General features: G+C 49.0%; 1 protein-coding gene across 2 annotated transcripts in view; it reads left to right on the forward strand.

Moving 5' to 3' along the window:
• The window catches only part of GTF3C1 (general transcription factor IIIC subunit 1), a 91441-nt gene that overhangs the window by 62826 nt on the left and 11325 nt on the right, over nucleotides 1-17290 (forward strand). For both annotated transcript variants that reach the window (XM_006148255.3, XM_006148256.3), the window contains exons 20-29: nucleotides 884-1022; nucleotides 1931-2066; nucleotides 2745-2820; nucleotides 2942-3130; nucleotides 5003-5160; nucleotides 7112-7254; nucleotides 9830-9911; nucleotides 12135-12247; nucleotides 14141-14200; nucleotides 14908-15001. In XM_006148255.3, the coding sequence (XP_006148317.1) occupies nucleotides 884-1022; nucleotides 1931-2066; nucleotides 2745-2820; nucleotides 2942-3130; nucleotides 5003-5160; nucleotides 7112-7254; nucleotides 9830-9911; nucleotides 12135-12247; nucleotides 14141-14200; nucleotides 14908-15001 (1190 nt within the window). The remainder of the gene's footprint in view (nucleotides 1-883; nucleotides 1023-1930; nucleotides 2067-2744; nucleotides 2821-2941; nucleotides 3131-5002; nucleotides 5161-7111; nucleotides 7255-9829; nucleotides 9912-12134; nucleotides 12248-14140; nucleotides 14201-14907; nucleotides 15002-17290) is intronic.

Below are 17290 nucleotides of genomic sequence, written 5' to 3' on the forward strand. Positions count from 1 at the left end.
CCTTCTCCTCCATTCTCCTCTCAGCATCTTGGGCACGCACGCACACGCACCTAGCGTGAGTTTAAGCCACCGGGTCCAGGACTCAAACCGTGGTCAACTACGTGGGAGTCCAGCAACATAGCCATTACGCTAACTGCTGGTTCCGGGCATGTGCATTTTTGAGAGAGACAGAAAGCAAGAAATCGACCCCCTAGGGAGTATGGCCACGCCACAGTCCCTTCTCCATTCTCTTCTTGGGATTTTGGGCACTCATGCACACGTACCTGGCATGAGTTTTAAGCTGTCGGGTCCAAGACTCTAACCACAGTCTACTACATGGGAGTCCAGTGATGTAACCATTACACCATCTGCTGGGCCCGCTGACTTTAATTTCTTAATTAGGCTAATATACCTTTTGCGTACTCAGGAGACATCTAGCAGGTTCTAGAACTGAGAGGGGCCTAGGGAAACCAGCACTGTCTCAGCTATCTGTCCAAATTCCTCATCATTCTCACCGTCACCAAGTGTAGTCATTTCTGCTTATCACTTACATCTTACTGGCCCTCAGCAACTCCTCAGGATTTTTCCATTTTCCTGGGATTCCCACCCACTACCCCAGGAGGGAAAATCCAGGTTTCCTCTGCTCATGGGCTCCCCATACCTGTTGAGTTTCCTGCTTGCCTGCCTTAATCTGGGTATAGACACTGCTATTTGGTTTGTCAATGTTTAAAGTCATTTTCTAAGACCTTTTGTACAAAGAGGTTCTGCCAGTTGAGCCCCTCATCTGGTCAGGGAGCCTTCCAGACGGGATCTGTCCCTCCCTCACCACCCAGCAGCACCCTGTAGCCTGCCTGAGGCACTATAGGAAGGCGTGGATGGATCAAGTTTGTGTTTGGTTTTCTAGGTGTGGTTCGGTACCCTCATGTCAAGAAGAACAGCGCAGACCAGGGCAGCGATGAGGAGGGCAGTCTTCAGAAAGAGCAGGAGAGTGCCATTGACAAGCACAACCTGGAGCGCAAGTGTGCCATGCTGAAGTATACCACGTGCGTCCGTCCCCAAGCGCGGGTCCCCGGTGTGGCCACCGCAGGGATTTTCCTGGATTCTCCGTGCAGCTCAGGATGTCAGAGCAGACCCGGCTGTGTCTCCAGTGCAGAGGCTGCAAATCTGGTTGTGGGCAAACTAGGTCCCAGATATATTTAAGCCAGATACGTATTTAATATATGCTGTTTTACAATAATTCAACTGGGAGCCAAAACTTAGAAGTTGGGCCTTTTAAGTTGGGTATTTTATTATATTAGAATTATTTAACGTAACTAATTTATTTGTTTATCTATTTAAATTTGACCAGAGAGGGACAGAGAGAGAGGAAAAGTGAGAAAGCAAGCCACCAGGTCTAGGACTAGAACCGCAGTCAGCCATGGGGAGTCCAGTGCCCTCAGCTACTATGCTACCTGCCAGCTCTGATATTGGATATTTTATTATCACTATATTTATTTACTTATTTATGTATTTATTTTGAGAGAGTTCTTTTTTCTGTAGGGCGCATGCACTCACTGGAAGAGAGAAAGCGAGAAATCACTCCCCCAGGGGTGATAGTCACACCATAATCTTTCTCCTCCATTTACCTCTTGGGATTTTGGGGCACACACACACACGTGCCCAGCCTGAATTTCAAGCCACTAGGTATGGGACTTAAACCATGGCTGAGCATGGAGTCTGGCACCTTAACCACTGGCCCAAAGTCGGGCATTTTATTTCATCTGGATTTTTGCCTCACCTTGCAGTGGTGGTAACCTGCCAACACTAGGGCTCCAAGTTCTTCACTTCTCCCTGTTAGGCATTTTTCTGGAAAAGTCAGAGTGGGGTATAAATAAATGGCCTCCATCCCATACGGTGGGCCATCATGTCAGTTACTGAGGAGGGCTCCTTTTCTGTTTATTTCCTATGTCAGTGGGAGCCGTGAGGTTGTGGACGAAGGCTTTATCCCTGGAGATGGGCTTGGAGCCGCTGGGCTGGATTCCAGTTTCTATGGACACCTGAAACGCAATTGGATCTGGACCAGCTATATCATGAACAAAGCCAAAAGGGTGAGCGCTAGAGTGTGGGCATCCATGCCAGACCACCAGCTACCCCAGGAGGTTGCCATTGCTACTCTCTCTGTCCCCTCCCAGCCGACAGTTTGTGGATTGATGAAACCAGAGTTGACCAGAGATGCAAATGTTTGCTTCCATTTGTAGTAAGGGCCCTTAACTCTGCCTGGCCTATTTCTCTCCCACTGGACTTTAACTCACTCTCTAACATGGACCGGGGTTCCTTGTTAGAGACGGAATGGAGGCCCAGCCCTGGTGGTGCAGCAGTAGCACACCTCTCCACGGTACTAGATCCACATGGAACACCAGGGATTCACCTCCCTGGTCAACATGTACATGCCAGACACATGGGCGCACCCTCGCACCTGGCTGGCTCAGAAGGATCTTAGTCTGAGGCCCTGTTGACAATGCTTGTTTTTCTCAAAAGAGAGAGAGAAATAAACTTTAAAAGGAACAGAAAGCCTGGGTGACAGATTCTCCAGGAGGGATGCCAGTGTAGTGGTCAAGTGGCTGGACAGGAGACTGCCTTCTGATGCTCCCGGGCAGCTCCCAGCAGTTCCTGTGCAGCCGTCCTCAACTTCTCTAGAAGCTGCTCATGGCGGTGCCTTTGTGCCCTGGGCTCCTGGGGTCTCAGGGAAGCCCTTGCTTCATTCCAGTGCTGTACTTGTCTTTCAGGAGCACGCCTCAGAGAGCGGATTCTCAGTGAGGCTCCAGACGTTTCTGTCCAAACGTTCGTTGCCATTCAGTGGAGGTATGTGTGCCAGCAGCTCATCAATAAGTGTGGTCCCAGTTCAAGGCCAAAACGACCACTGTGCATTCAGTTGGGCCTTTGAAGAATTCGTCCTGAAGCTGTTATCTCTGGTGATTTCTAGGCAGTAGCAAGTTGAATCTCTGGGGAGAAACGAGAGAGGGCTCCGAGCTCTGTGCTGACATTGAAGAGCAGTGTGAGGTCGACCAAGAGTCTACGCTGGACAGAAACGAGAGAGTAAAGGGCGGAAAAAGCCAGAAGCGGAAAAGGCTGAAGAAGGAACCTGAAAACAAGATGAAAAGAAAGAAGAAAGGTTATGCAATGATCATGTGTATTACGGGGCCTCATCTCTGTACATTCTGGCTCAGCGCCTCCCTCCAGGCAGGCCTAAGCTCTGTCCTCAGACACGGGTTTCCATTTTCTCTCTAGTTGCAACACTTACTCTATGTGATGGTGTTTTAATTTTCCCAGTCCATCTTGCAGACAGATCTTTGAATTTCCCTCCTACTTCCCTCTGCTTTCTCTGGCTTCGTATTTGGTGGAGCCTTTGACCTTTACTGTAACTCTCTCAGCTTAAGTTTCTGATTTCATTTCAACTAGAAAAAAAAAATCACAGCTTACAAAAATGTTACTATTCTTTTGGTTTACCTTATAATGTTAGCATTTATGCTAATGAGTCCAGAGTTCACAGTCCTGCATTTTCAACAGGAAAGCTGGACTCGGCCCACGGCTGCAGAATCTCTTAGCTCTGAAACAGCCCCTCAGGGGCGGTGCCTTTAAGTTGCTATTTTGGATTCCTCCCCTGGGCAGGATTTATAGCAGATGGAGGTGGAAAGGAGACTGGTGTCTGTTTTTCAGACCACTTTTATATTACTTTAGTGATCATGTATTTTAACAGTGACCCAATGGCTATAGCTATTTCAGATTTTAAAAAAAAAAAAACAGTGTTTAAGGAGGAACCTGTTTTTAGTGGTTTATTTGTCTGGTAGTTATAACAAATAGCATCCCATCAGTTGAAATGGCCCCCTCACTGTAGCCTGTGGCAGATATGTGTAAGATCGATTTCGCTCACAAAGACCTGAATTCATCCCAGTGCGAGATGCGGTGTTATGTCCCTGTGAATCCAGATTTCCCTGCCCCACTTTTCATCTGCCTTAGTTTGGAAGACATTCACTAAGTAAGTAGTCTTTTGGAATTGGCAGTGGCCTATGGCATCCGCCCTGTGAAACTGCTCTCAGTACCTTCCCCTAAAGGGAAGGGACTAGAAAACTTGGTGGTTGAGAGCTCCAGGAACAGAGCCTACATCACCAGTGACTCAGCTGGTGCCCTGGGAAGCTGCTGCACATCATCCTATTTTAGATTCCTCAGCTGTCGTGTGGCCAATTTGCATATGTCTCATAAGGTTGTTGTAAAGTGTTAGATTCTAAGCTAACCCAAGTAAAAAGCTTAAACCAGTGCTTTGCACAAAGTAAATATTCTGTAATATTAGCTCCTGTTATTATTCACTTAGTAGCTGCTTTGTGCCAGATACTTGCACTTGGTATTTTACACTCAGTCTCAGTCCTTAAGACAGCACTGCCTGGAGATAGGCCTTGTCTCCATTGTGCACAAGAGTTTACACGACACCTGGGAAGTCACAGAGGGACTAGTGGGACACTGATGACTCCACAGTCACTGGGCCAGCTTATTCAGCACATATGCTCTGAGCATGTTCTATAAGCCTCTGTGCAAGGTGCCTTCAAAGGACATAACGTCACAATGGGAGAGACTAAAGACGGGCAGATACTACCCAGAGACCACGCGGGCTGACTAAGTCTTCTTTATAAAATTTGACCAAAGGTGTAATACACAAACACACACACACACACCCACACACACACACACACACACACACACACACACACACACACACACACACACACACACACACACACACACACACACACACACACACACACACACACACACACACACACACACACACACACACACACACACACACACACACGACCTGTCAGGAAGGGCTGAGTCTCATGGTTAGTTTGTGGGTCTTTGACACAACAAAAATGGGATCCCTTCTGTCTTTGGTCATATTGTACGAGCTGGGTAGGAACCCCTCCCCTCTCTCGGGTGCCAGTATCAAATCAGTTGTTAGAGGCTGTTTCTCTTCTCCCTGTCTTTTTAGAGGAGTTCCCAGAACAAAAAACCAAAAGCCTACGTTACCACGACGAGGCCGACCAGAGCGCCCTGCAAAGGATGACCCGGCTGCGGGTCACCTGGTCTATCCAGGAGGATGGGCTGCTCATGCTCTGCCGGATCGCCAGCAATATCCTCAACACCAAGGTATCCAGCCCCGGCCCCTGCTCCTTCCTGGCCTGCAGCCAGCGGGTTTGCTTGCCTCTCTCAGGGAGCTCACAGCCTAGGACCACTCATCTCATCTACTCCACTTGGCCTCTGGGAAAGCATTTCCCAGCATCCTACAGCCCAGAACCACTCCCATATTTGCACATTTCCTTCCTTGGCTAGATACTTAAAATTCTTGCCTAGCGGGACCAGCAGTTAGCGTAATGACTATGTCGCTGGACTCCCACATAGTCAACTGCGGTTCAAGTCCTGGACCCGGTGGCTTAAACTCACGCCGGGCGCGTGTGCATGTGTGCCCGAGATCCCGAGAGAAGAATGGAGGAGAAGGGATTGCGGCGTGGCCATCACCCCTGGGGGGTGTTTTCTCGCTTTCTGTCTCTCTGTCTGGCAAGCACACGTGCCCTATAGCAAAAACCTCTCCAAAAAAAAAAAAAAATTCTTGCCTAGCTGCAGGCAGAATAGTTAAGAGCTGTTCTCCCTCTCTTCATCAGGAAGCTAACCCTTTCTCCTCTGCACCTTCCACACTCATTGCCTGAAAAATTTCCCATGTATCTTTTAGTAACTGCTTATCTTATCTGAAAAGGCTTCATTGACCCTACCAAATGAGCACAATTACTCTGTTCTCTCTCCGCCCCTCTGTTTCTGTTGCTTCTCAGCCCACTGAGGGTACTTCCTCGAGGCAGAGACGTACTTGCTCTCCTGGCTGCGGCGCTAGCACGAGGCCTACCCTAGCAGTCAGTGCTGATGGGATCTGTCTGGCACAGTGACTGGCCTCAGCCCGCCTCGCCAGGTGTCTCGTGTTCCCTCTCCTGCCTTCCACACCACAGTCCCTCACACTTGCCATGTGCCCCCACCCGTGTCCCTGAATCCCACGTAGTTGGGGAGCTCCTTACTCTGTCCTCTGACATCGCTGCTCGTGAGACGATTCCTCAGCTTGAACTAGGGCTCATCTCCCCACCATGTTCCCTAAAGCACCGCACTGACTCCTGCTGTGTTAGCTCTTCCTGTTCTGATTGCCTTGGTTTGTGGCAAGGCATGGGGAGGCAGACAAGGTAGACAGATGTCCAGCTGAGCTGGGGAGCAGGTGTCTCCCTCCGCCAGGAGCATGAGCTCTGCCACCCTGTAGTCCAGGGCCCCTTTCAGGCAGTAATGCTTCCAGGTAGAGCAGATGACGCAGCCTCACAGGAACCTGGTTGTGTGTCCTGGTCCCAGCTGTGCCAGTCAGGAGAAACCCAGTTAGGGGCCTTGTGCCCCTTTGGCCCGTTAGATCCCTTGTCTTGATCATTTCATGTCCGCTGTCCCCCTTAGTCCTCTCCCAAATTCTAGCCCAACCCCTTCTCTAAGGAAGAACCCTGAAGATGGCCTGTTGCCACCCCTCATTTCTGTGTCCTGCATCTGCCATGGCCTTTTCGTTCACTGGTGGGGAGGCTGTCTCCTTCTCAACCCTGATGTACCTGGAGGAGCCAGGAAGGTCCTGGGTCGTTCAGGTCCTCCACCCACTGAGACTGGCACTAGCTTCTTGAGTCGCCTCTTTCCTAGGGTTGTCGGAAAGTGACCTCTCAGCAAGCCCTTCTTTGTCTCGGCCCTGCTCTCCTCTGTCCTGGACCGGGGTGTTCTGAGTATGTTCATTTACTACTTTTTATTTCTTCTGTAGTAACAGCCAAGTGCAATATACAGAATGTCTGAGCATACTTATCATTAAGATGTTGACACTTAACTAAGCACATTTTATATACTTACTGTCTCCCTTTCCTGTGAGTTTTACCCAGTACCCTCCGAACACCTCTGTTGTGCATTTACAGTGATTGAGTGGACATGTATTCCCTGAGGAAAGCTCCATAGAATACATTTTTCCTACTCCTTTAGGTTTATTCCCTATGATGTGCACTCCAAGGATACCGATTTTCTGTTTGCACTCTGTTTCATCCAGGTGAAGGGCCCATTCGTCCCCTGGCAGGTCGTGCGTGACATTTTGCATGCTACCTTCGAAGAGTCTTTGGACAAAACGTCTCACTCCATTGGCCGAAGAGCTCGTTACGTAATCAAAAATCCACAAGCCTATCTGAACTACAAGTAAGCATGTTCAAAATGGCACTCTGGGACACGGTTACGCCAACGTTTCTAATATGTTTGTCTTCCACCCCGTTTCCTGAAGAGCTGGGTGGAAAATCCAGGTGGAGCACACCAGGTTGTCCTGTAGTCTGTCCTGGGGCCGTAGTGAGGTGCTCCTTGTTCTGTGTAGGCCAGCTGTGATGCTGAGTGCCTGTATGTGCGTAGTATCACGTGGACTTTAGAGCACTCTTTGGAGGGACGTGCCATCGCCTTTTTTCCCTAGGTGAAGAAATGGAGGCCCGGCAGGCTAGCAGGCTGGCTGGACATTACATACCAGGATGCGGTGGAGACAGACACAGGCCAGCTTGCACTGTTGGTCCTAGCACTCAGCAGCTCTTGGGAGCTCAGTGTTTGTGGCTCATCACACCACTCACTGCAGAGAGAAGCCAGATAGCACCAGGATCCCTGGACAAAGTGCACCCCTCCGTGTCCTCAGCAGAACTGCGTATCTAGTGCTTCTAGCTGTGGCCTGGGACGTGTGGGGGTGGCAGCTGCCTCGGGAATGCAGAGCATTTGCCTTGTGGTGCATCTCTTCCCAGCAAGGCTGTTTTGCTGTCTCCTCACCGGACCATAAAGCCACTGCCAGCCCCATTAGATGACTCCTGCAACGCCCTCAGTAAGATGGGCTGGAGTAGGGACTGGAGAGCCTTGGAACGGTTACAGGCAGGCACCCAACATTGCAGCCTGTGTAAGAGTGGGACAGCTTGGCAGGGTGGGAAGAACCACCTCAACAGCTAGTGGTTTATGGCCCAAGTCGGTAAGATAACGTGGCCGTGAGCTGGTTCTCGGCCTTGAGCTGCCTGCGGTCAGTCACATGTAGATAGTAATCATTGAGCCCCAGATGGGGAAGAAACTCACCTAGACAGGGTTTCTCAGCCTCGGCACCACTGACACTCAGGCCTCAGTAGTTCTATCCTGCGTGCTGGGGGGTATTTAGCAGCCTCTCTGGCCTCTCTACACTAGTCAGCACCTTGCTGCTCCATTTTGACAAAGATATATCCATCTACTATCTTTGAGGCTAAATTGTGTCCATTAAGAACCACTGAGTCAGAAAGGGGCCTGTTTGTGGGAAGCCTTCTGTAGATTGTGCCTAGGAGTTCCGGCTTTTCTATCTGAGAGGGCTCCGATCACCTGGCCCAACTCCTCTGGTGTGTAAGTGGAGATAGACCTAGAGAGAAGGTGCACATCGGCCAGGGTGGCAGTGAGTTGGCAGCGAAGGGCAACTGCAATGTGGCTTCCTGATTCTTGGCTGATGCCCTTCATTTTCCCTGGTGGAATGGGGGGCCAGGCTTAGCGGGCCTGGGCCTCCATCCTTACTGCAGCCTCCTAGGCCCAGCAGCTGGGACAGGCACCTACCTGTCCACACACAAGCAGTCCCTTCATCTGAGGTAGGATAATGCCAGTAGCAATCCCAGTCCATGGTGTGCATGTGACCTCGGAGATGCTTTGCCTTACCAAGCTGTAAAATGACTTGCCAGTCTCTACCTGGCATGCTTGCTGTCTTCCCCTCTGTTTCTTTTTGGGCACATCAGACTCACGTACATCCTGGAGGCATAAATGTTTATAGAGTAACAAATGGTGCTTTGGAGACTAGAGCTCTTAGCAGTAGCAGACACCAGTGCTTCCATAAAATGGACAAGGGGCTTTAAGACGGGTTACCTCATTTGGCCCAGGCCAAGTCTCTGAGGTGCAGGTGGGAGCTACTGTTGTCAGTTTTAGCTGTGCTGGATGAAAGCACAAGAAAAGCCCATGTGTGAGCAGTAGCAGACCTGACTTAAATCTGGTTTGGCTAACCCCAAGTTCTTGATTTTATTTTTAAGACAGAGTCTGGCCATGTCGTGACTCTCATGCCTCAGCCTCCCAGCTGGGACTGCAGGCCTGCTCCCCTGCCCAGTTCTGTGTTAGACAGGGTCTCACTATGTTGTCCTGGACAGCCACGAGCTCAGCATCCTCCCACCTCCCTGAACCCCTGTGACTACACAGGCCCGCACTCAGCCTTTGGGTTGGACTGGGAATCAAACCCCAGCCTCCCGTGTGCTCTTAGTAGTGCATGCCACTGTGGGTGGTTCTCAAAACCTTTTTTTTTTTTTTGTTAATTTATTTATTTATTTAGGAAGGAAGGAGAGGTTTTTGCTATAGGGCGCATGTGCTCGCCAGAAAGAGAGAGACAAAAAGTGAGAAATCACCCCCTACGGGGGATGGCCATGCCACAATTCCCTCTTCATTCTCTTCTTGGGATCTTGGGCACGCACGCACACACACCCAGCGTGAGTTCAAGCCTCCGGGTCCAAACGGGTCCAAGCCGCCGGACTCAAACGGCGGTCAACTACACAGGAGTCCAGCGACATAGCCATTATGCCAACATCTGATCCCTCCAGGCCTTCATTTTTAAATGTTGTAATCATTCCACAGTTATATAAATAAATCATTCTTTATGGTTAGCTACGGTCAGGAGATTAGAACAGCAGTCTTCTGATGACTCTGAACAGATATCGTTGTAATTCCCAGACTTCATTTTTGTCTTCTCTTTCTACAGGGTTTGTCTCGCTGAGGTGTACCAGGATAAAGCACTTATCGGAGATTTCATGAATCGCAAATGTGACTATGACGACCCAAAGGTAGGTCCATGCCATTGAAAGACTCTGCCTGCTCTAAAGGCAGGGGTTTCTAGGTTCTGGCCTGGTCCTCTGGACTTCAGCTTCTGCCAGCCTTACCAGCACAGATTTTTTTTGTGCTCTTTTTGGGAAATCAGCTTGTCAGTACTTTGGCTTCGGACTTCATTTGATCTGGCCTCAAACTCCAGTTTTTAAAGATGGTTAGAATTTGACATGCTCCTTTGAATTGCTGCTGTGTCTTGGGCCTATTTTGTTAGGAAAAGAAAGCTCTTCTGGAATTACAGAAAGCTAGGCTTCTCGGAAAGTGGGCTGTTAGGAGATGGCTTTTCTTTCTGTTTTCTGGGGCTGAAGTGGTGGCCAGTAGAGAAGGGAGTCGGAATTCCAGGCCCAGGTTTCCCTGCTCTCTGCTCCAGAGTCTACTCACTCCTCGCTCATTGAGCTGATACTGGATCTGCCGCCTGTGTGTCAGGCAAGGCCAGTGGAAAAGGACATGTACCCCTTTTCTCAAGAGAGTCACAGGCGAGGACAGACAGAGCTGTGACTGGTTCTGGCAGAACTGAGCCCTCAGCTCCAGGAGAGAAAAGCACAAGCCTACCGAGGTCAAGGAGGAGTATCAGGAAGACTGGATTCAGTGACAGAAAAACTCAGCATAACAGGGCCCAAGGTTTTGTGTTTCCCGTGTGTGAAGCAGTCAGGTAGGCAGTCTAGCCGGTGCAGCCGAGCAGAGAGGTCAGCAGCTTCCCAGGTCCAGTCCGCCACTTGGTTCTCTGCCCGTCGTGGTCAGCTTTCTGGTCACGCCTGGGTGCAGCTTGACTGCCAGAGCTCAGGTCCTCACAGTAGAACCCCAGGGCACGAAGTGGGCAGAGGGGCAGCACTAGGTCCCCAGAGCCTAAGTATCGGAGGAGAAAACTTTCCCAGAAACCCCTATCAGATCTGGGCCACTGTGGGGGGGAACAGTTAGCAGGCGGGTGGGTGGTTAGCAGATTGCTGAGTGACTTAGACCATCCTCACTCATCCCAGGGGGCCAGGCATCCTTTATCCTTTGTCCCCAAACCTAATTGAGGCTGGCTCCATTAAGTAGAAAGAATTAGGGATGAGCAAAATACAGGACCTACAGTATCTGCCACAGAGGGCTTTAGGTTTTTTGGTTGTTTTTTTTTTCCTTTTCTCCTTTTTATACACAGGGTCTTGTAGTCACTGTCCTCCTTCCTCAGCCTTCCAAGTAGCTGAAACCATAGGCGTGCACCACTATCCCCAGCTCTTTCACATAGGGTCTTGCTGTGATTCTCAAGCCAATCTCGAGCTCAAGATCCTGCTGCACAAGTCTCCCTGAGTTGTTGGGATTACAGGTGCAAGCCACCACACCTGGTGTTTACGTTGGACTAGGAATTGAACCTGGGCCTCCCGTGTGGTCGTGGCCTGCAGAGCAGTGTCTTGCCACCACCACAGCCGCTGCAGCTGTTAGAGGGCTTTTCAAAGGCGTTGTGCCTGCATGAGACTCAAACGCTGAGGCCAAGGCGGTGGAAGAAACCTCGGTGACTAGGGGTGTAGTGTTATGGCCGCAGCCAGCTGCAGCAGGCGTCTTGCCTTCACAGCCACATAGCCTAGGGGAAATTGGGAATTTGTCCTCTTGCATTAGACACAGAGTGACAGAATCAATCTGCTTGTTAAAACAGCTGTTCTGGTCACGGGGGGAACTGAATTTGAGGGTATGTGGTAGCCAGGCCTATGAGGAGGCCACGGTGTGGTCTGAGTCTGGACTGCGAAGGGTGCACTGTGGGTGTGGAGGAGGAGACCAATTTGGGGTTCACCCATTTGAGTGTGGGACTGGAGGAGAAGGAGATGGAGGTTGGCGAACTGGGGAGGATCAGAGGAGGGAGGTGATGAGGGGAGCACAGGCTAACAGGCTCTGGGCACGCTCTGGGCATTTAGGGGACAGCAGGAGCTGTGTTTGTAGAGAGCTGCTGATGCAGGTGAGAGGCCGTCCACGTGTTAGTGACAACGAGTGCCTCAGATTTCTGAGCACAGTGGTAGGTGTCTGTTGCCTGAGGGTGGGTGTCTGCTGTATTCACAGACAGGAAAGGCAGGAAAGCCATGTGGCTGGGCGCCTTTTCTCACATGTGGCTGCTGGGGGACTTGTTACAAGGGAGCTCTTGGTGCGTTTTAGCAAAAACCTCCCTTCAGTGAGAGAAAGGGCTTCACGTCTCAATCCTCTCCTATTAAAAGGTTTGTGCCAAGGAATACAAAGAATTTGTGTGGAGGCTTCAGAAGAAGTTCAGTTCAGCTCTAAGGAAATCCAGCCTTGAAATCCCAGACACACTCCATGAGCTGTTTGCCAGGTAAGGTTCTTTTGGGATGGGTTCATGTGGTACTCAGTCAGCTGCTCAGAACTGCACCAGGCGTCCCCTTGTCACCAGGTTCCCAGAGCACATGGCACCTGGTTGGCTTTGGAGCTCACCTGCCTATTTCTCCTCTCTCGGTGCCACTTGCTCTCCTCTGGGTGATTTGGGAACAGCAGGGGCACTGCCTCTCCTAGCACCCTGCCGGGGACTTGCATCCATTACCATGGGGCCCTGCAGCTGACTAATCCGGCATCCTTGAGAGTTCTTACTCTTTCCTGCCCAGCCACCCAGTATCTAGAAGAATATATCTAGGTTTGAACACAGAGCCCTTGACATTTCAGAATCCACAGCTCTGCCAACTCAGCCTGCTTTCTTTGGCCTCATCACAATGTGCATCCCTTCTCTGCACCACCCTCATCAGTGAATCCTCCCTACCAGTCACAGCGGCTCTTGATGTCTTCCTGTAAAGAGATGACATCTCGCGTACCTGTGAACTGTGCAGTGCTTCTGCTCTCTGCATTTCAGCTGGAAGTTGTTTCAGTTCATTCACTGAACACTTATCTTACGTAGGCCCACTGTGTGTCAGGCCTAAAAGCATGGTTTTTAGTCACTTTTGGAGTTGATGCTATTTTAGAAGTTTGGGTTTTGTTTTTCAGTAAATTGTTCCCCAGAATTCCCAAATGGCATGATTTAAGTTCGGTTCTAACGGTGTTTCAGTGGCCTGTTTACCTGTTTGTAATGACCATGCCCACAGTATTTAGTAGTTACTGGGCAGCTTTTACACATTTGAAAACCAGTAAAATGAGGGTCTTTAAAGTTGAGTGTTGAATCATTTAGAGGAAAGAAATACAGTTCTAACAGTTCAACACTAATTTTGATCGTGAGCATTCTGGAAGGCTAGGCAAAAGAGAAACAATCCCATATTTTTCTCGTTTGACTAGAGTGCTTCAGATACTTTCCTGCAAAGCTGCTTTTCCCTGCACTGAGTGTAGGAATAATGTACAATTGCGAAGCTAAATTTTTCTTGGCTTAATTAAAGCTAAGAAATTTCTTGGAAATGGCTATGTTTTTACTGGGTCGTCGGGAAAGTCATGGCACATTTTTGCACGGAAAGATAGAAAACTGCGTTGTGACTTTCCCACGACCTAAGAGAAACTTTTATGGCTTAATACTTGCACTTATTTACTTGATATGAATAGAATACAATACTACATGATATCCAAACCATAGATGGGGAATGACATTCAGTTCCAGCACCTAGTACAGCTACTGTCTGTGGGGCATTTTCTTCCAGTTTTCTCTCGTGCCTGTTTCACATTCTCCACCCTTAACCATTAGCAATGGATCCCTGCCAGTTCACATTTTCCCTTGTGGCTTCGTGTCAGTGAATTGCTCAATTTCTCAACTTACTACAAGTAAAAACATGTGTTTTTTGTTTGTTTTCATTTTAATTTACCTGTCCAGTTTGATCTTGGATGAGTTTAGTTAATATTTTCCCCAACATTTTAGCCAATGAATGGCCACCTTGAGGGACCAGCAGATGGTGGAAGAGTGATATCACTGGACTCATGTAGTTGACCACAGTTCGAGTCCTGGACTCTGCAGCTTCAAACTCATGCTGTGTGTGTGTGTGTGTGTGTGTGTGTGTGTGTGTGTGCGCGCGCTTGCCCAAAATCCTGGGAAAAGAATGGAGGAGAAGGGATTGTGGTGTAGCCTTCCCCTCTGGGGAGGTAATTTCTCACTTTATGTCTCTCTCAACCTATCTCTCCAGGGAGTGCATGCACTCTATAGCAAAAAATCTCTCAAAAAAAGGCCACCTTGAGCAAACATTAGCTCAGTTAGTAGATATTTGCTTTGTTCCATTGACATGGTCTTTTATTTCTTACTCAGATACCGAGTTTTGGTGATTGGAGATGAAAAAGGTCAAATCAAAGCAGATGAACTTAATAGGCAAGTATTGATTATAGTGTAACTTTTTTCCTCAGCTATATGATTTGGTTGCCTGCAGTCTAGCACAAGGGTAATCGAGGGTCACATCTAGGCTGCCGCCTGTAAATACAGTTTTATTAGCACATAACCCATCCCCATTCTATGTGTTGTCTTTGCTGCTTTCAGACTATGTTAAGTCATTGCAGTAGGGGCTATCTAACCACAAAAATAAATAAAATATCATCTATCCCTATAGAAAAGCTTAGCCAACACCTCACCTCAGTTATCACTGGCCTAGTCTTAAGTGAGCTGGGAAAAGGTTTGATCTCTATGAGCTTTCCACATAAAATTCTGGTTAGAAGGCTCAGGTGTTTTCATTTTCCAGCTTGGAAAATGACAATATTCAGTTGGATTTCAGCTTCGTTTTTCAGTGAGAAGCCTGTTCTCTGCAGTTTCAAGTTAGGAGGAAAGAGAAATGTAAGGCCTAACTACCACTTGTCTTGTAAACCTACTCCAGGTTGGGTCACCCCTAACCCACTAGGTAGGAACATTTTTCCTCTAGAACTTGGTCACTGTTTGGTAAGGCCTATGAACTGTTGTTTGTTTTTCCTTGCTTTGTGACTCGTTTGGGCAGCTGTGTCACTTTTGTGCTATTGAACAGTTGGTGCAGTGCCCTGTGGCCAATGGTCTTATGTATTTCTGACCCCATCACCCTCCCTCCCTTTCAGTGTGGACGACATCCACTTTCTGGTGCTCCAGAACCTGATCCAGAGCACGCTGGCTCTCTCCAACAACCAGATGCAGACCTGTCAGTCATTTCAGGTGGGTGCCGGCTTCCAGGCAGCAGGTGCGCCCTGGGCCCTACTTCTCAACTGTGGGTCTCAGGCCTGATTCCTCTGAGACTCCAGCCCTCACTTTTTTTTTTTTTTTTGAGAGGTTTTTGCTATGGGGTGCGTGTGCTCGCCAGACAGAGACAGAAAGCGAGAAATCACCCCCCAGGGGGGATGGTCACGCTGCAATCCCTTCTCCTCCATTCTCCTCTCGGGATCTTGGGCACACACACACACATGCGCCCGGCATGAGTTTAAGCCACTGGGTCTGGGACTCGAGCTGCAGTCAACTACATGGGAGTCCAGTGACATAGCCGTTACGCCAACTGCTGGTCCCATCCAGCCCTCACTTCTTTCACCTTTAGTTATTTGCTTTGTAATTGTCTTATTTTTAATTGTTTATTTAGATTGTGTGTATTTAGTGCATTCACCTAGATGATTTCCTGTATTATAGGCATTGTGACATAATTGCCACAGTCAAGCTTTTTTTTTTTTTTTTTTTTTGAGAGTCTTGCTATAGGGTGCATGCTTTCGACAGAGACAAAAAGGGAGAAATCACCCCTCAGGGGGATGACCGCGCCACAATCCATTCTTCATTCTCCTCTCAGGATTTTGGGTACACATGCATGTGCACATGTACCTGGCATGAATTTCAAGCCATCAGGACCAGGACTCAAACTATAGTGGATCATGTGGGAGTCCAGCGCCTTAACCACTACGCCACCTGCTGGCCCCACATAGTCATGCTATTTAACTTATTACCCCATGTAGTTACTGTTTTTGTTTTTTTTTAATGGTGAGAACACACTCGGATCTCCCTTCCTGCACTTCCAGGCATGGCGTGTAGCCGTTCCCAGTCACCGCGCTGAGCCTCAGCTCTCTGGGCTTGCTCCTCCTGTGTAACTGAAACTGCGTACCCTTTGCCAGAGTCTTCCCATGTCCTCCTCTCATCTTTCATGTGTTTGGGGACAGGAGACCTCCAAAATCCCTCCCAGAACTGAGGTTCTAAGTCTAATATTTAAATAAGGAAATGAGGTAGAAGAGGGAGTGAGGTGTGGCAAAAGAACTGAGACAGCGATTGAGCTGAACAGCAGATCTTTTCAAATGATGGCATAAATGTCCCGAAGTCTGGCTTGTTCGTGATCTCCGGGAGGGAAAGCTGCCTTTCTGGGGGCAGTGAGTCATTACTTTCTGAGAGCTAAAAGATTCCCACTGCTACTTTATGGGGGCCGAAGGAGGATGAGGGAAAGCAAAGCAAGTTCCAGTGAATCCCCTACAGAGCCTGGGAAGTTGGTGGGCTTAGGTTTTTCCTTATTGGGAAACTTGAGGTTCAGAGAAGTTGAAACACATGCCTAAGATCACAGAGCTCCATCATTACAAGGCCGCAGAAGAGGTGCCGCGAGGGGCCTGCTTCCTAAGCCAGAGCTGCCCAGGGCCTCACGAGGCTCCCTTGGTGTTAGTCATCACAAGTGTGCATTCTAAGTAGAACCTGTTCACTTGGTGTTTATTGTCTAAACATGAAAGTATGTCCCTCCGGCTTACATTAACAGATCAACTCAGTTTGGACTAAGGGGGAAAGTGAAGCTTAAAGCAGATGATATTTTCTGATCCCCCTGAGTTTAGATGGGTGGAGTCCCAAAATTTTAAGGTCAGTGTCTCCTCAGTCCTGCTGTCCCTCTGACAGAGCCAAGGAGGACAAAGCCACGGTGCTGTCACTGTTCAATCCGCAGTTCTACCTGGTCTGGTAGTGTGGACTTAGGAGATCACTTTGGCCCGTGTGCCTCAGTCCCCTTGGTCATGGGGGGTAGGGGCACCAAGCCATCAGAGAGCTTACCAAGCCTTTGAGAGTGATTTTCTGGGCCATTGTTTCTGAGGACAGTTGAGTAGGGGCTTTCTCAGAGGCTAAATGCTAGGCACTCTGGAATTGCTGGTTGGTTGGTGGAACCAACCCTTGCCGTGACCCGTACGGCTGCATGCGTGTTCTGAGTGGAAATGGCTGTGGATTAGAGATTAAATGTAAAAATAAATACATAAAGACACACAGCGAAAAGCAGGGATTGGGTGTCCAGACTCCTCTGACGGAGGCAGCCATGGCCCCAGTGAAGTTAGCCCCAGCCGAGCCATTCCCAAGTTTATTCTTTTAGAGGGCAGAAAAGGGGGGAAGAAGAAGAAGAATTCAAAGCCAGTTGTTTTCAGAACTTAATCGGCTGAAGATGTGAAGACCTCTGGTGCCATGTCGTTCTACATGGGTTTTATCTTTCCAGGTCTTTTCTGATTAACA

The sequence above is a fragment of the Tupaia chinensis genome, unplaced genomic scaffold (assembly GCF_000334495.1).
Source record: "Tupaia chinensis unplaced genomic scaffold, TupChi_1.0 Scaffold000231_1, whole genome shotgun sequence".
Taxonomy (NCBI): domain Eukaryota; kingdom Metazoa; phylum Chordata; class Mammalia; order Scandentia; family Tupaiidae; genus Tupaia; species Tupaia belangeri.